Source organism: Channa argus, chromosome 1 (genome assembly GCF_033026475.1).
Source record: "Channa argus isolate prfri chromosome 1, Channa argus male v1.0, whole genome shotgun sequence".
Lineage (NCBI taxonomy): Eukaryota > Metazoa > Chordata > Actinopteri > Anabantiformes > Channidae > Channa > Channa argus.
In genome coordinates, this window is record NC_090197.1 from 44,719,137 (window position 1) to 44,738,851 (window position 19,715).

The 19,715-nt window shown below is 38.5% G+C and overlaps 1 protein-coding gene across 1 annotated transcript; it reads left to right on the top strand.

Moving 5' to 3' along the window:
• The first annotated feature begins 286 nt into the window (after positions 1-286).
• On the top strand, positions 287-19,432 carry LOC137133217 (uncharacterized). Its single transcript, XM_067517025.1, has 28 exons — positions 287-511; positions 1,000-1,126; positions 1,411-1,562; positions 1,688-1,820; positions 6,034-6,098; positions 6,189-6,219; positions 6,701-6,759; positions 6,878-6,997; positions 7,072-7,200; positions 7,292-7,493; positions 7,623-7,760; positions 8,293-8,391; positions 8,706-8,768; positions 9,056-9,175; positions 10,621-10,772; positions 11,748-11,880; positions 12,014-12,141; positions 12,231-12,309; positions 12,712-12,779; positions 16,074-16,155; positions 16,407-16,474; positions 16,548-16,667; positions 16,796-16,930; positions 17,023-17,233; positions 17,902-18,045; positions 18,232-18,333; positions 18,534-18,596; positions 18,799-19,432. Exons 1-28 carry the CDS (start codon positions 405-407, stop codon positions 18,934-18,936), a joined length of 3,168 nt encoding a protein of 1,055 aa, XP_067373126.1. The 5' UTR covers positions 287-404; the 3' UTR covers positions 18,937-19,432.
• Positions 19,433-19,715: the final 283 nt, after the last annotated feature.

Below are 19,715 nucleotides of genomic sequence, written 5' to 3' on the forward strand. Positions count from 1 at the left end.
AAAGTCTGGAAAGTAAAGAAAACAATAAAAACATTTGGGTATTTACCTTTTCATCTTTAGATTTTTTTTTAAATTACTGTGTATGTTTGAGCACTGACCAAAATTTGAGGAAGAAAAACAGGGATACTATTTTCAGGTAAGGAGGGGGACACCGATTTACTGCAGCAGTTCTGCTGTATTGTATATTCTAGTGCATTTTTGGACAAGAGTAATATAAAGTTGCTCCTTAAAGAGGACACTGGATGACACCATTTACCAGGAAAACGAAACCTTATTGTGGAAAGGACTGAATCGAAAGAGACCAGGGCGGAAAACACGGAAGGAGCAGCCGACAGACCCACTGTGACACTTTGCTCGGTCGTTTTCTCTTATTTGAGTGGACGGTGACTGCTGAGTGTTTTATCATGGAACCTCAAGACTACGTAGCTAAGTTAAACGAGTACGCACATAAGATGCGGTCGGTGGTGAAATATGAGGACGTTGACAGTGTGGGACCTGACCACTTGAAAACGTGAGTGGATTCAATAATTCTGGTTGGATTTACTGTGAAGTTATGTGCGACTGACGTGAAGACAGCGCCGATTTAATGTAATGTGTAATGTGTTTGATGATGCATCTATAGTAGAAATGTCAAACTAGTTACGTTTTTGTTTATAGCCGTATTAGTGAAAATGTGATGGCATATGTTTTAATAATGATTACAGAGGAAATAATGATCACTGTGATGTTCACATACACTCACAGGCCACTTTATTAGGTACACCTGTACAACTGAACACAATCCAATACAGCAGCTCTGCCATGAATTCTACCTTTACAATCTTTTAATTTCTCCGTTTTGAAGTTGAAACTGTCAGGTGACAATAGCACTACTGTGTTTATTATTGAGGTTGAAGTGGTTTGTGCAGTAGTACTGGAGTGCATTAAAAAAAGAGGTGGTTTTAAAGTTTTGACCTCCTGTATTATCTCGCACACAAGGGTCTCGTTGTTTCTCCTCAGATTTACTATAAAAGCTGTCGTGAATGGCAAAGCATATCCTTGTGGTGTGGGGAAGACCAAGAAAGAAGCTAAAAAGAACGCAGCTAAAAATGCCTATAATGGTTTGATGGAGGAATCACCTACTTCTGTAAGATTACATCTTTATTCTGTTATTGCATGTGTCAATGTTTGTATTCTAAAGAGGAAAAAATGGAAAAGCTAAGGAAGAAAAAAGCTTTAGTTCATGATGAACTGCCATAAATCATGGGATATATTGCAACATAACTACAGAGTAGTAATGCATGTTTGCAGATTTAACTTTTTTTATTGACTGTGCTATCGTAATAAATGTTGATTTAAAAATACACACCACACTCTAATCATGAATTCATAATAAAATCCTATTTTTTGCATGTTTGTATGTTTTACAAGACAGGAGATGAGGAATTCAGTGGTGCATCAGGTCAACAAGAGGAGACATCAAAACACAATTTTCAAGGAATCATCAATCACTACTGTCAGAAAAACAGACGCTTCCCCTCTTATAATTTAGAGAGAACATGTGGTCCACCTCATGACCTTCAGTGAGTTTCTGAATCTTTAACCTAAATTGACAATACAGTCACTGTTGGCTCTTCATATTAATTTGTAAACAGTGTTAAATATTAAATCGATTCTCTAATTTATTCTATCTCAAATCACAAAACAGATTTTTTGTCAAATTAACTATTGACAATAAGGACTACCCCGTCGGCGAGGGTAAGAGTTTCAAAGAAGCTAAACAAAATGCAGCACAGCTTGCTTGGTGCGCTCTTCAAGAACAGCCAGACTGGGACAGTAAGGTATGTTACATTTTCTATTCCTTTTGTTTTCCTTAAATATACAGTTATAAGTCCATTCTAGTAGGTTTAACAACTTAAAAACAGTACTGTATAGTGTTTGGCAGTAGGCAGTAAATCCTCCTACATCAAGGGTTGTAATATTCAGTTTCTGTCTGAGAGAAAAGTATCTCATTTATGATAGTGAGCGTAAGCAACATCATTTCAGAAACCTTTCTGTATGATGCATTAGTTCACAACAAATTGCATTACTCTTAAAACATTAGAAATAGGAGTGACAGCAAACACGGTGAGCATAAGCAAACAAATACAAGACACAAATCATAAAGAAGTGTGGTTAAAACATGGGCAAGTTTACTGTGGACCATCATGACTATGAGCAAACATGGGAAACTAGTGACTAAAAAAAGCAAAATGCAGTAAAAGCCCTCAGTCAAAAACTAATTTACAACAATACAGAAAAAGCTATAGCATGACAAGGCCCTAGGGTGCTGAACAGTTGACATGAACTAGAGCATAGAGAAACAGCACATCTTCAGAGACAGTTGGAAAGTGGGGTTGGTTGTATTGAATAGGCTGCAGCTGCGTGGGGCCATGTCTGATAGCGAAGGAAGGTGAAAGGCAGCCTAAGTGTGTGTGTGTTTGTGTTTGTGTTTGTGTTAGGAACAATGGTGAGAAATATGAAGAAACCAAATAGAAACATGATTCCAAGGAACACCAATAGCTGAACTGTGAAAGTGTTGTTGTTTTTTCTTTCTAGGTTGGACCTAATAAACGTACAGCTTTCATTTAAATATAATTTTTCATAAATGTTTAAGCAAGGGGGCACAAGCCAGTGTCTTCTTGTGCCAGTCCCAAGTCTGGATAAATGCAGAGGGTTGTGGCAGGAAGGGCATCCGACATAAAACACATGCCAAATCAAACATGCGAATCGTGACAATGACTTCCACACCGGATCGGTCGGGGCCCGGGTTAACAACGACCGCCACCGGTGCTGTTGACTTACAGGGTACCGGTGGAAATTGGACTACTGTTGGTCGAAGACGAAGAAAAAGAGGAGGAAGGTGTGTTCGTAGGCAGAGAGAGAAGAGGAAAGCTAAGAATGTAGGACTGACAGTAGGGACTTTGAATGTTGGTACTATGACAGGGAAGGCTAGAGAGTTGATCGACATGATGCAGAGAAGGAAGGTGGACATACTGTGTGTCCATGAGACCAGGTGGAAAGGTAACAAGGCTAGAAGCTTAGGAGCAGGGTTCAAGTTGTTCTACCATGGGTCAGATAGGAAGAGAAATGGAGTAGGAGTTATTCTGAAAGAGGAGTTGGTGAGGAATGTTCTAGAGGTGAAAAGAGTATCAGACAGGTTGATGAGTCTGAAGCTGGAAGTTGAAGGGGTGATGTTCAATGTTGTGAGTGGTTATGCCCCACAGGTAGGATGTGAGTTAGAAGAGAAGGAGAAATTCTGGAGTGAGTTAGATGAAGTGATGCAGAGCATCCCCAGAGGTGAGAGAGTGGTCATTGGTGCAGATTTCAATGGGCATGTAGGTGAAGGGAACAGAGGTGATGAGACTGTTATGGGCAGGTTTGGTGTTCAGGACAGGAACGCAGAAGGTCAGATGGTGGTAGACTTTGCAAAAAGGATGGAAATGGCTGTAGTGAACACTTTCTTTCAGAAGAGACAGGAGCATAGGGTGACGTACAAGAGCGGAGGTAGAAGCACTCAGGTAGACTACATCTTGTGTAGACGCTGTAATCTTAAAGAGATCAGTGACTGTAAAGCATTGGTAGGGGAGAGTGTAGCCAGACAACACAGGATGGTGGTGTGTAAAATGATGCTAGTGGTGAGGAAGATGAAGAGGACTAAAGCAGAGCAGAGGACGAAGTGGTGGAAGTTGAAAAAGGAAGAATGTTGTGTAGTTTTCAGGGAGGAGCTGAGACAGAATCTGGGTGGTGTGGAGGTGCTCCAAATAACAGATGACTTGACTACTACAGCTAATGTGATCAGGGAGACAGGTAGGAGGGTACTCGGTGTGTCATCTGGAAAGAGGAAAGCGGACAAGGAGACTTGGTGGTGGAACGAGGAAGTTCAGGAGTGTATACAGAGAAAGAGGTTAGCTAAGAAGAAGTGGGACACTGACAGGACTGAAGAGAGTAGACAAGAGTACAGGGAGATACAGCGTAAGGTGAAGGTAGAGGTGGCAAAGGCCAAACAAAGAGCATATGAGGACTTGTATGTTAGGTTGGACACTAAAGAGGGAGAGGTGGATTTGTACAGATTGGCCAGACAAAGAGATAGAGATGGGAAGGATGTGCAGCAGGTTAGTGTGATTAAAGATAAGGATGGAAATGTATTGACAGGTGCCAGGACTGTGATGGGAAGATGGAAGTACTTTGAAGAGTTGATGAATGAGGAAAATGAAAGGGAACGAAGAGTAGAAGAGGTGACTGGTGTGGAGCAGGAAGTAGCAAAGATTAGTAAGAGTGCAGTGAGGAGGGCGTTGAAGAGGATGAAGAGTGGAAAGGCAGTTGGTCCTGATGACATACCTGTGGAGGTATGGAAGTGTCTAGGAGAGGTGGCAGTAGAGTTTCTGACTAGTTTGTTTAACAAGATCTTGGAGAGTGAGAGGATGCCCGAGGAATGGAGGAGGAGTGTACTGGTGCCAATTTATAAGAACAAGGGAGATGTGCAGAGTTGTGGCAACTACGGGGGAATAAAGCTGATGAGCCACACAATGAAGTTGTGGGAAAGAGGAGTGGAATCTATGCTAAGGGCAGAGGTGAACATTTGTGAGCAGCAATATGGTTTCATGGCTAGAAAGAGTACAACAGATGCAGTATTTGCTTTGAGGATGCTTAAGGAGAAGTACAGAGAAGGTCATAGGGAGTTGCATTGTGTCTTCGTAGATTTAGAAAAAGCGTATGACAGGGTGCCGAGACAGGAGCTGTGGTATTGTATGAGGACGTCTGGAGTGTCAGAGAAGTATGTTAGAGTGGTGCAGGACATGTATGAGAGCTGTAAGACTGTGGTGAGGTGTGCTGTAGGTGTGACAGAGGAGTTCAAGGTGGAGGTGGGTCTGCATTAGGGATCAACTCTGAGCCCCTTCTTGTTTGCTCTGGTGATGGACAGGCTGACAGATGAGGTTAGACAAGAATCTCCATGGACTATGATGTTTGCGGATGACATTGTGATTTGTAGTGAGAGCAGGGAGCAGGTGGAGGAAAATTTAGAGAGGTGGAGGTCTGCTCTGAAAAACAGAGGAATGAAGCTTAGCCCCAGTAAGACAGAATACATGTGTGTAAATGAGAGGGACCTAAGTGGAACGGTGATGTTACAGGGAGCAGAGGTGAAGAAAGTGCAGGACTTTAAGTACTTAGGGTCAACGGTTCAGAGCAACGGAGAGTGTGGAAAAGAGGTGAAGAGGCGAGTGCAGGCAGGTTGGAACGGGTGGAGAAAAGTGTCAGGTGTGTTGTGTGATAAAAGAGTATCAGCGAGAATGAAAGGAAAGGTGTTCAAGACGGTGGTGAGACCAGCCATGTTGTTCGGCTTAGAGACAGTGGCACTGAAGAAAAGACAGGAGGCAGAGCTGGAGGTAGCAGAGCTTAAGATGTTGAGGTTCTCTTTGGGAGTGACGAGGATGGACGGGATCAGGAATGAGGACATCAGAGGGACGGCTCATGTTAGATGTTTTGGAGATAAAGTCAGAGAGGCCAGATTGAGGTGGTTCGGACATGTTCAGAGGAGAAACTGTGAATATATCGGTAGAAGGATGCTGAGGTTGGAGCTGCCAGGCAGGAGGTCTAGAGGAAGACCAAAGAGGAGATTTATGGATGTAGTGAGAGAGAACATGAAGTTAGTTGGTGTAAATGAAGAGGATGCAGAGGATAGAGTTAGATGGAGGCACATGATTCGCTGTGGCGACACCTGAAAGGGAACAACCGAAAGGAAAAGAAGAAGAAGAAGAGGGCTGTAGTTACTGCCCTGCATTTTCAAATGTACATTTAATCATTTGGTATTCAGACATTAGTCAAAGCTACCTAACAAGTGAAGTACAAAGCTCGTAAATAGCTATGGCAATGACAAGACAGTGGTCATATCTCAGACTTTCTACTAGTGGCAGCAATGGGAAATTATCTTTGAAATAATTCCACTGAAATGAAAATTTTACATCCGATAATTTTGTTCGATATTATGTCAAGCTTCTTTTCTGTTTATTTCAGGCATCTATCAGATCAACAGAGTCTGAGGATGATGTACCACTTGACACAGTTTCATCAGAAGCACTGTAAGGCACTTAATGGGATTAGTAAGACATCAGAATATAGAGGTAAATAGTGGACAAGCTGTACTCATGGTACTCATTGTATTCTTGTAGGAAGTCCCATGAATCAGCACAACTCAATCCAGTGAGTACAAGCGACTCGATAATATTTACCACTTTAAAAATCTTGTTTTCTCTCTTAATCATACTGTCAGTAGTAGATAAAACAGCTGATTGTGAGGGAATTGTAGTAGCAGTGAATGCCAAAAAAGCTTTGGGGTTGGCGAAAGGAAAAGAAGAACAGGGCTTTGTGGTAGAGTTGTTTAAAGTAATAAAAAATCTAAATGTTTGAGGTATAAAAATAATTGGACAATTTGTCATCTTCATATTCTGTTTGCAGTGTATGTACAGCAAAAGAGTAGTGCTAGTATTTATAAAGTAAGAAAGTTTGGTCAAGGAAAAACAGCTTTAGATTACTGACAAGCCACAGTCACATCCCAGATAATATACTACTTTGCTGTTTTGCTGTGTAGGGACTCGTGGCCTCGAAGAGTCAAAGAGTATACAATTAATAGTCAGAGTAGGGTTCACAATTCTAAGTCTGTTTTATTCATATACTCCCTAAGGATGCTGCCAAAGACAAGGATGTGAGGAATGGTCAGAATGAGACATCAACCCAGTCTAGGTATAAAAAACATTGCAATTTGTATTTTATTTAGAGACCTCTTTTAAACTTATTGATGTTCAAGAAATGTCTATGCTTTTTTATATTTTTGCCTGAACAATTGCATTTATTTTGGCAGGTTTATTTTAGATTTTGAGCCTTTGGACCTTCTTGGGTATGGAGCCTTTGGTCGGGTTTACAAAGCAAGAAATAAAATACTGAAAAAGGATTATGCTTTAAAGATTGTCCTCTGTGAAGAGTAAGTAAGCAGGAATAAGGTTCCAGTGTACATGCATGTACAGCATTTTGTTTACTCTTGTTTTCTTGTGTCAGAAAATCTTTTATAGAGGCGGGGACATTGTCTGACTTCCAACATGAAAATATTATCAGATACTACAACTGCTGGTTGGAGGATACAGGATACCAAATGGACATTACAGATGACAGTTACAGCTATTCCCAGTAAGTCCTATACACATACCTTTAGTCTTTAGTCTTTTTTGCAAGCTTAAAGGTAAATTACGAAATCACATTTGCTCTTCTTACTTTCTAGGTCTACAGATCTTTCCTCTGCAAAGTACCTCTATATACAAATGGAGTTATGTATCCAAACACTTAAAGTGTGGATAAATGAGAAGAACTCTCAGGTTCCGAAGGACTCCAGCAGAAGAAAGGAAAGTCTAGGCATTGCTCAACAAATAGTCTCTGGAGTTGAATATATTCACTCGAAGAATCACATCCACAGAGACCTGAAGGTGAGACCAGACAATGCAGTGTATGGTTAAGGCAAGGTAGATATAGAAGATAAAAAAAACACTATGACTATGAAACCAGCATATATTTAAGTTCACAAAATCATTTGTTTGTTTCTTTTGAATGGTTAGCCTGCAAACATAATGTTTGGAGTGGGTGGAGAAGTGAAGATTGGGGACTTTGGTCTGGTCACCAGAGATGATTCGGACTATCCTTTGATAGAGAGGACAGTGTCAAGAGGAACCCCAACTTACATGGCTCCAGAACAAGTGAGATGGTCTATACTGACAATAACACAACTTTCTTTATTATTGTTTAAGGAAATAGGTTTATCTAAATGGCTTTACAATTGCTACTCACTGTATAAGTTGGTTGTCAAATTGTCTTCAGAGACACCCGTAGGGACACACACAGAAAAGCAATAGCAGTACAGTGGTGATCCATCTGCAACTCTAGGAAGGTTCTCAGTAGTTCTAAAAAAGTTCTAAAACTTCTAAACTGAGCCTTTGGTGTTAGACCTTATACCCGAACACGATACCCTGGCCTGTTACCAAATAACCTATTAATTTTGTAATCAACTACAACAGTGTTACTTGGATATATTTTTCTTATTTTGCCTCTGTCCCAACATTTTTGAGTGTGTAGCAATCATCAAACTACCAATAAAAACACTGAAAATCCTTTCCTTGTACTTTTGTTAGACAAAATTAAGATGTTACAGACATTTTAGGTTTTATTGCATTTTAGAGATCAGGCAGATGAAGTGGCTTTTGCTATTAATGTCTTTTTATTCTGTCTCAGAATGAGAAGAACTATAACCGGAAAGTGGACATCTTTGCTCTGGGGTTGATATTTTTCGAACTCCTTTGGAAACTCTCTTCTGACCATGAAAGAGCAAAGGTGAGTCTCTCGTATGACGAATAGAAAATTGTTATTTGATCTTCAGAAATAATTTCCCAAGACACTGTTTTCATATTATATAGGCCTACTCTAAAATATACAAATAAGAAAAAGAAGTACACCCATAGCTGATTTCTTTTCAGTGTAGTTTGTAGCAAAAGCAAATCATACTCTAGATAGCAGAGAAGACAGCACTCATTTTGCTAATCATCTAATTTGTCCTATATTTATTGTATTGATTTTCAAAAAATCTATAGAGCACAACTTGAAATTAGGTGTTATTTCATCCTTATATTTCTCTTCATGAATTTTAGATTTTGCAGGATGCTAGACATCAGAAGTTACCCGAAGAGTTTTCACTGCATTTTTTCCCAGAGGTACAAACCATATTCTTATTAACCAAACCATTTTACTTGCCATATGAGACAATATTTCCTACAGGGAGACAGTTATTCATGATGGAGCAGGAAGTTGTGACATACAGGGTTGTATGGACAGTGCTGTTAAAGTGTTTAAACTCTCTAATATCTAAAACATTAGTTGAAAAAATGTTACATTGATAAACTGCCGGAATAAAGTCTGTGTAAGGATTCCGTGGCCGTGTTACCCCCGAAATGTTCCAGTGTGACAGTATTTATCCTATCTCCTTTTTTGTTCTTTTCAGAACCAATTGATTGTGACGATGCTGAGTAAAGAGCCAGAGAACCGACCTGAAGCAACTACACTGAAGGCAGAACTCAAGAAAATTAACTCAAAAAGGAATTTGCTTCAGCAAAATTCAACTGTCTGAACATCTCAAGGGCTTGTGACCACTCCTAGGAAAAAAAATGAAATAATTTAATATAATGTAGTCTGTTTTTTTTTTAAAGAAAATGGTTTACGTACTGCATTTGCATAGCACTTTAACCTGAGATCGCTACAGAGCGCTTTATTTCTGAGATACACCTACAGCAGGTCCACTCTCACCAAGTATACTGGCTTTTATAAGCATTAAATGAAACAAATGGAACGGTTTCATTTTTTAAAAAAGTAACTTTTATCATGATCTTTTAGTATTCACATTTGTCTTTTTGACTTTTTAAGCCTGTGCCAGGTAATCAACAGCACCTATACGCTGGTAAACTGTACTTTTTTTTTTTGTATGGAAAAGCCTACTGTATGTTAGGTAGGAAAATAAAATGATGCTTATCCATGGAAGAAATGGTTATTTAATTACATTTTTTAATCTACAGTACACGTGTCGGCAGCTTGCCAGTCAGTGTGTAGAGGGACTCTTCTGTAACTGTTGTGAAAAAGCCTGACTATACCTTTCAGAGTCTTTTTGTTCTGAACAATTGACATTAAATATAATGTATTTTTGGAGGGACATACCTTTAATTCTAAATTGAACTGCAAAGGTAAACAGAGCATCCCTGGATGTCTGAGTTGTGTCAGGTTAACTGGGGAGATGGGTCAAATGATTTACTCTGATATTAGTATCCAAAACAGTGATCGTGTATCATGGTTGGACAAATATGCAAATATTTTATGTTCATTTTATATTTTCTATTAAAGGTACAGCTTTACTTTTAATAAAATTTGACAACACATACTATACAGTAAAATGTAACACTTTAGAAATACAGTAAATAAACATAAAAACTTCAGATACTTTTTTAAAAATGTCTGTTATTTTTACATCCACCTTCTCCGAATGCATGTTATATGTGAATGTTTTTGATGAAAAATGTGATTATCTTGAGTAAAAGATTTGATTTTTCACACACACATTAAGGGTCTGAGTGAGCATATGATGATGAGTAACATGACAGTATCTTTTTTCATTTGTTGAAGTATTCATATATTAATAATATGTGTAATAGACGTTGAACAGATGTTAGATATGACTTGAATGTCAGCGATGCAAATGATGTGACAGTAAACTTCTGTCAGTGTTTTACTCAATTTCCCACCAAGACATAGAACACATGAATATCTGTACTTGAGCTATGAATCCTATGGTAAAATATGGTTTTCTGAATAATGACGTCCGTGGTTATTAAATGAGTGTGAGCAAGAAATGCAGAGAGGATCATCTTTTGATTTATTTACCAAGTTGAAATCCCTCCACAGCAGCTGATGGCGGTAATGCGCCATCTCATTATACAGGAAGCAGTCATTTTCTTCTTCAATGCGTCGACGTCATATTGTGCGGAATTTTTAAATGTATGTGAGCTGCCACCGTGCTAGAAGCTGAACGAAGGGTCTCGCACGGTTTTTAGTTTTTGGTGCTTTAGGATGGGAAAGAAAAAGTACACAACTAAACTAAAGGCGCATGCACGGAAAGCAGGCTTGGAGGTGAAATATCAGACGGTTTCGGGGGAAGAAGGCTCCGGCAAAAGGTGATTTTTAAAAAAAATCGTGTTATGATAGCTTGTTAGCCCACCGCGAGAATCCCAATAAACAAAATGCTCCCCCCCCCCCCCCCCCCCCCCCACATTCCAAGGTTTTTTTGCAGAACTTTAGTTCACACAGACGTCTTCATGCAGCAACCAGCGGGTGGTTGAAAAAAACTGTTTTAGCTATGTGTCCTTTACTTAAGTAGATTTAATAATGCCTACTTTGAATTTTACTCCGCCAGATTTAAGAGCAAATATCTCTACGTTTTACTCCACTACATTTTTATTAAAAGTTGCGTTACAATCACGTTACTTTTTTCCATTTTTCTCCTTCCATGGTCTAATTTAAAAGACTTATTTGACATGTCAGCAGTACTCAAAGTGAGCTTGTATGCAGTAGTTTTACTCTTTGGCTTCCTGAACTTGAACTTGCCGTTGCCTGCATCTTCTCACTCGACATGAGTAGTTTCAAAGTGAAACTGAAAAGGGCGTCAGATCTGGTAGTTTAACAGCTTCAACTCAACATTTATGCCTATTGCCATTAATTCATTAATGTCCACCCAAACCTATAAAAGCACTGGTCCACAGGAAAGGACAGAGAATAAAATTGTGAAGTACTTTTAATATGTTAAGTAAAAAAAATTCATGTACTTACTTACTTACTTTTACATAAGTAGAAATTTCAGTGGATACTTATATTTTATTGTTTGTTTATTTGTACTTTTTGCTCAAGTAAAAGTAGTAGTTTTTGAGTATTTCATCCACCACTGTTAGTGGCAACCTTCATGCACGTTCCTCTACAACTTCATGTCTTAGACATCTAAACTATCCATAAACTGTATTTTTGTGTACTGAAAGCTGAATAAAAACATTTTATAAATTAAATTTTTTTATTTCCTGTGGCATCATCACTGCCTCAAGTCATCTTGGCTGTAAGTATAATTACTATAGTTTACTATAAATGAAATTCTTCATCAGATTCATGATAAGGACATTGATAAATGGCGAATACTTTTCCATTGGTGAAGGGAAGAACCATCAGGAAGCCAAGCAGAATGCAGCCAAAAATACCCTTCGATGTTTGAGTGAGAAGGAAAATCAGAGACCAGTGGTAAGATTACTAATACTGCATGTTGGACCAAGTATTGAAATTGGAAGTCTCTACAAAAAGCATGTTTTATTACCTTTTTTGTCGATCCTGCAAAATGGCAGCAGTTGCTAAAAAGATGGTTTTATCTTTTTAGACAGAACATGTGGCAAAAAGAATCACTAAATCCAGTGATGTAGGTTTGCTCAGGGAATATTGTGAGAAGAACAACGTGCCTATGAAAGCTGTGGAGCCACCCAAAATGAAGACAAATAATGCTACAACGTAAGTCTTCACACTGCAACAATTTTCACTGCTGTCTTGATAGTAACCATTTTAAAGCCACAAAATAAAAATGTTTGTTATGATTGTAGTTTTGTGGTTGGTGATACCCCACACCCACACCCAGTGAGGGGTGCTAAAGAGGAAAAAGCCAAGCTTGTGTTTCATGAGGTATGTGGCACTAAAACGACACAGGTGAGTATTAACACACAACAGTTTCTTCTTTAGTAAGTAAAAAAGTGCAAAATTGCAAACATTGTAGGTAAAGAGATGGTTGCTGTGAAGGGAGAAAATTGTGTTACAATGTTGTCATAAACAATTGTGGTGTTTTATGAAATACAACAATAAAAGTCCACTATAACTATAGAATCTACCTTAGTCTGCTAATTTGTTAGCAGGGTTGAGACAAAAAATATGACTGGCAACAAAGTTGCAACAAAGCCTCGTCATCAGAATTATTTCCTTAGGGATAATAAGTTTTGCTTTTTATTTTGAAATCCCTAATCATAGAATATGTAAACCAATGTGATATTTGAAAAATTCCATCTCAGTTTAAAAAAAACTTTGTTTCAGGTGTCCTCCTGTTCAGCTGTCTCTGAAGATGGTACGGAAGCCAAGCTGTCCGGATCTTCAAGCAGACAGTAAGACACTGCTTGATGGTAGAGTGTCAGATCAAAATGGCAAAATACAGTCGCAAGAAAAAGCAATGGAATTGTTTGCATTTTCTGCATAAATTGATGGTGAAAATTGACCTGATCTTTACCAAAGTCACGAATATAAACAAACACAATATTTCTAAACGTATAAGCGTCTTTATTTAACTTCTTTCTTCTTTTCCTTTCTGTTCCCTTTCGTTCGGCTGTTCCCTTTTCAATCATGTGCCTCCATCTAACTCTATCCTCTGCATCCTCTTCATTTACACCAACTAACTTCATGTTCTCTCTCACTACATCCATAAATCTCCTCTTTGGTCTTCATCTAGACCTCCTGCCAGTTAGCTCCAACCTCAGCATCCTTCTACCGATATATTCACAGTTTCTCCTCTGAATATGTCAAAACCACCTCAATCTGGCCTCTGACTTTATCTCCAAAACATCTAACATGAGCTGTCCCTCTGATGTACTCATTCCTGATCCTGTCCATCCTCGTCACTCCCAAAGAGAACCTCAACATTTTAAGCTCTACTACCTCCAGCTCTGCCTCCTGTCTTTTCTTCAGTGCCACTGTCTATAAGCTGAACAACATCGCTGGACTCACCACTGTCTTTTCCCTTTCATTCTTGCTGATAATCTTTTATCACACAACACACCTGACACTTTTCTCAACCCGTTCCAACCTGCTTGCACTCTCCTCTTCACCTCTTTTCCACACTCTCCATTGCTCTGAACCGTTAACCCTAAGTACTTAAAGTCCTGCACCTTCTTCACCTCTGCTCCCTGTAACCTCACCGTTCCACTTGGGTGCCTCTCATTGACACACATGTATTCTGTCTTACTGCGGCTAATCTTCATTTCTCTGTTTTCCAGAGTAGACCTCCACCTCTCTAACCTAATCTGTCAGCCTGTCTATCACCAGAGCAAACAAGAAGGGGCTCAGAGCTGATCCTTGATGCAGACCCACCTCCACCTTGAACTCCTCTCACACCTACAGCACACCTCACCACTGTCTTACAGCTCTCATACATGTCCTGCACCACTCTAACATACTTCTCTGCCACGCCAGACGTCCTCACACAACCCCACAGCTCCTCTCTCTGCACCCTGTCATACGCTTTCTCTAAATCTACAAAGACACAATGCAACTCCCAATGACCTTCTCTGTACTTCTCCATCAGTATCCTCAAAGCAAATACTGCATCTGTTGGACTCTTTCTAGGCATGAAACCATATTGCTGCTCACAAATGTTAACCTCTGACCTTAGCCGAGCTTCCACTACTCTTTCCCACTACTTCATTGTGTGACTCATCAATTTTATTCCTCTGTAGTTGTCACAGCTCTGCACATCTAACTTGCTCTTAGAAATCGGCACCAGTACACTTCTCCTCCAGTCCTCGGGCATCCTCTCACTCTCCAAGATCTTGTTAAACAAACTAGTCAGACACTCTACTGCAACCTTTCCTAGATACTTCCCTAATTCCACAGGTATGTCATCAGGACCAACTGTCTTTCCACTCTTCATCCTTTTCAACCCCCTCCTCACTTCACTCTTACTAATCATTGCTACTTCCTTCTCCACACCAGTCACCACTTCTACTCTTCGTTCACTTTCATTTTCCTCATTCATCAACTCTTCAAAGTTCTCCTTCTGTCTTCCCATCACACTCCTGGCACCTGTCAATACATTTCCATCCTTATCACCCTAACCTGCTGTATATCCTTCCCATCTCTATCTCTGTCTCACCAAACTGTACAAATTTTCTCTTTTCTAAAGTTTCTCTTTATACACTCCTTGTCCACTTTCCTCTTTACCGATGACACACAGAGTACCCTCCTACCTGTCTCCCTGATCACATTAGCTGTAGTTGTCCAGTCATCTGGAAGCACTTCCTGACCACCCAGAGCCTGTCTCAACTCCTTCCTGAAGCTTCTTCCTTTTTCCACCACTTTGTCCTCTGCTCTGCCTTATAGTCCTCATCATGTCAACCAGTTCTCTAGCCTTCCCTGTCATAGTTCCAACATTCAAAGTCGCTACTGTCAGTCCTACACTCTTGGCTTTTCTCTTCCCTCTCTGCCTACAAACACGCCTTCCTCCTCTCCTTCTTCAACCAACATTAGCCCAATTTCACCCCACACCCTGTAGGTAAAAGGCACCGGTGGCAGTCGTTTTTAACCCAGGCTGTGACCGATCCAGTATGGAAGTCAGATTCGGTGTTGAAGTCATGATTTTCATTTTAAATTTGGCATGTGTTTAACGTTGGATGCCCTTCCTAACACAACCCTCTGCATTTATCCAGACTTGGGAGTGGCACAAGAAGACACTGGCTCATGCCCCCTTGTGGTTGCATTATGTCATTATTTAACACACCTATTAAACATTCAAAGTAATGGTGAAAAAGTAATGGCAAGACTAGGCTTCTGCTGTCACTAAACTTCAACTAGAGTTAGGTGTTACCAAACCTGGAGTCCCATAAATGAAACAACTTTGAATGTAGGGTTTAGTGCTACCTTAATTTAAAAAAATACTTAAACAGTGTTGTGCTGGTCACAAGTAGCATCAGCTGATGTGTCATACATTGTAAAAAAAACTGTCTCAGAAGACCTTTAACTTTAGACTTTGGACATATTGTCTATTATGGGAGATGATATCCTACTATAGCTACTCTCCATAGAGGTGGGTTTGCATAGGCAAGTTCACTACAGAATGCTCAATGACGCAAAAAGAAACCTGGCTGATACACCAGGACTATAACCATAAACACTGAAGAAATTCTACTACGGAAAGGCGTTATAGGCAGAAAGTTCTCCTTTTGGAGTGGCTCAGTCAGAGCCTAGACCTCAACCCAGTAGAGATGCTGTGGAATGACCTCATGAGAACCAGACGTCCTAAGAATATGGCTGAGATGAAGCAGTTCTTTCAGAAAGAATGGTCCAAAATTCGTCCTGAATGTTGCACAGGTCTAATCCACAGCTACAGGAAAAGCTTGTTTGGATTTATTGCTGCACAAGATGTGTCAACCAGTTATTAAAACACTGTTGCTATTACTTTTTCCCACATCACGTTTTATGTTGAATAGATGTGTTCGTTAAAGACCAAGGATCATGATTGGTGTTTTTTAATCAGCTTAGAAATATTGCTTGTTAATATTTGCGATTTTGGTGAAGATTATATCCCATTTCATAACCAATTAATGCAGAAAATAGGAACTTGTAAACGGACATTACTTTTTCTTGCGACCGTATTTTACTTTAACTTTTTAAAATTGTTGTTCTCAAAGGGAGTTCCATGATGGGGAATCAAAAAGTGGGACAAGTGACGCGGTTGTTTTCAACAGTTCATCAAACCATTCCAAGATTCAGGTTTGTTATCACTTTTTTTCTAATTGTCAACCTATACAAAAATCTACCCTCTAATAATAAATGTTCGACTAAAACCTACTAAGGCCACTTAAATGCCTTTGAACTTATGTCTGCAGGGGCTCAATCCTGAGTCAACATTGCCCTAAAAAGGTCATCACAAATCGAAATGGTTGTTTTTGTTTTTTTTTCATTTGTTTGTTTGTTATTTTTGTTTATTTTTTCTAAATCGAGATTTGAATTCGCTTATCAAGGGTATAAAGACAGTTGAAACAGGAGCCAGTCCCATGGAGATGCCATTAACCAAAACAAAGATATACAGGTATGGAAAAATAACACATTACATGAGCAAGTTTACTTTATATGTTGTCTATTCAAACATTTTGTTTTGACAGTAAAAAATCTGAATTTGACTTCCTCGAGAAACTTGGCAATGGAGCTTTTGGTCGTGTTTTCAAGGCACGACATACATTATTGAACAATTACTATGCTATAAAGATTGTCCCCTGCACAGAGTAAGTCGTATATTCAGTTTTTAATATTTTTTTTATTACAATGTTTTTTATTTTATCAGTTACAGATGCAGTGCAAAATGATTTTGGAAGTTTTAACTCAACTTTTTTTTTTTTTTTTTTAATCTTAGGAAAGACAAAGCTCTAAGAGAGGTCAAGGCTTTGTCAGACTTGGACCACAGTAACATTGTTCGGTATTATTCGTGCTGGATGGAGGATACAGGACACGAATGGGACGGTTCAGACGACAGTTGCAGCAGTTCACCGTAAGTCTTAATTACTCCCTGAAGTCTTTTTTTACTCAAGATACATAATTTCACCATTTTTTGAAATCTTTTTTTGGTTTTTATATTTTTAGGTCAAACACTACTTCTTGTGAAGAGTATCTCTATATTCAGATGGCTCTGTGTGACACCAAGACACTTGAAGTGTGGATAGATGAGATGAATGCTCAGAGTGTTAAGAAATCTTTGCATAAAAGAAGAGAAGAAAGTCTGACCATCGCTCAGCAGATAGTCAGTGGAGTTGAATACATTCACTCTAAGAAGTTCATCCACAGAGACCTGAAGGTAAGATTAAGTCAATAATGAATCGGGATTGAGGCCAAAGGAAACCTGATCTAGACATCCGTAATTTAAACTGTAAGAAGCAACCATCATTTTTCACCTTATGTAAACTTTTGTAGAAATGACAATGCAGATGTGAATAAAAATAACAGATTTGTTCTATATATATAAATATAATATCCTAAATTTAAATAGTGGGTTTTTATAAGTGTTTCCTTTAATTAGCAGGACACGTCTTCAACTTTGTTTAGTTTGGCCTTTGTTGTATTATTTAAACAATTCTCTTGAATCAAAATTAAAATCAAAGTCAGATTTTTATTTTAGCTTGTGTGTATACTACATGGCTGGGGGACATTTTTGCATGTCGTACCCCTCTCTTCCTCCCTACACTTCCTGTCCGTATATATTATGAAAACTGCACAAGAAAATCTTAAGAGGGGGGAAAAAGCTCAATATTTTGCAAAAACCTTACAACAAATTTTCCATCTTTAGCTGTTTAAATTATACTTTGGGTATGTTTAACTGCATACCATTAAGTCTTTCAGAATATTGTTTCAGGCTTTGTAGTTTAAAATGTAACTTAGTAAACTCCACTCTAACTTCAAGATAAGATTACTTAATATAGCACACCATTGATAAAACCTTTTTGAGTCTTTCATTCCTCTGGTTAGCCTGCCAACATCATGTTTGGAGAAAATAAAAAAGTGAAGATTGGAGACTTCGGTCTGGTCACTACTGAGAATGATCACAATGATGAGAACCTGATGGAAAGAACGGCGTGCAAAGGAACCCCATCATACATGGCCCCTGAGCAGGTTAGATAAGTTATTGTCAGATTCAATCCAATATATAAATTGTCCCATGTGCCTCCGAGCAAAAGCATAAGTAGCGGTCAGAATGGCTTAATGAACTCTTAAGCTGGTTAAGGTGATTGCATGAGCATCACTTATGTTTAATACATGTTGATGTTTTCTTTATTCAGTATCTTTCTTTTACAACAGAAAAGTGAAAAGGATTATGACCGAAAAGTTGATATATTTGCTTTGGGGCTGATATATTTTGAGCTTCTCTGGAAACTCTCCACTGCTCATGAAAAACAAATGGTGAGTTGTTTAGCCTGTCATTATCTGTAGCTAATAATGCATTATGTTAATTATTTTGTCAAATTAAAGTGTCAAAAGTAACAAACCTTTTAGATTTTTAATTTTTTTTTTAAGGTTTAGCAGTGAATTTCTGAGCAGGTTAGTGTGTGTGTGTGTGTGTGTGTGTGTGTTCTCCTTTCTTATCAACCCATAAATTTCAGGTTTGGGACAAAACCAGAAGACAGATATTTCCCCAGGGGTTTTGTCGCAATTTTTATAAAGAGGTACATTGAACTTTTCTTAATGTACAAAGTACTTGCAATATAGTACAGTTCAGATATTGCTAATAAAAACCTGTGTTTAGGTTATTTCCTTTGTTGGGAATACTATGAAGTGGAAATCCCAAATTACTGTAGTTTGGTTGATTGAAATGACCCGTGTCTTAGCTGTTCTTTATCGCTCTTTATCTTTCTTTTAACTTTGCAGTACATCATCATAAATTCGATGCTGAGTGTGAAACCAGAGGATCGACCTGAAGCAAGCAAGCTCGTGGTAGACCTGGACGAGTGCAAAGGCTTATTCATCTCTCTGCACAATCAACGCCGCAGCAGCAGGACTGTTTGATCAGCAGAACAGCAACAATAAAATGACCTTCTATTTTTTAATATTCCATATTCTATAACATGAATATGGAAATGTTTTTTTTTTAATGATAAATGGTCTGCACTTATATAGCGCCTTTCAACCTATTTGCACTCAAAGGGCTATTGTTGTAGAGGAGTAAGTGAAGATCAAACTCTGGTTATTTCTGACATAAATGACCTTATATTTATATCCATCTATTACTTATTAATTCATATTATTAATTGAAAAAGAAGAAAAAAATCTTCCTATGCACTTAAATCTATTAAAAAAAAGACAACTTTTCTGCTCTTTCTCGCACTTGAATCTCCTTGACTTAGATTTTTGCTAGATTTTTGCTGCCTTTTGCTGCCTTTGGATAAAAACATCTACCAAATGACCAAATGTAAATTAATGTCATTTTTGTTATTATTATAATTAAGAGTTGAGCTCCTAATACTGCCTATTGCATCTTGCACTTTGGGGTAAAGTAAATCATGAAATGATGAAATAAAAAAGATATAAAAATATGCTATAGTTTGTTGTTTTGATGAGTACTGTTATCACCTCAAACTCTGATGAACGTTGACTTGTCCTCTGTCTTCTTTTAAACTTTGATGTTCAGTGGGGTGCAAAAATGATGAAAAAACATTTGTATTAGCTTAATGTGAATTATTAATATGTTAGATTTAGGGTTAGGTTTGCATCCCCTTACATGCATGTAGGGGGATACAAAGTTAACTGTAGGCCTAAAAATACATTTATCTTCAAAGTAACAAAAA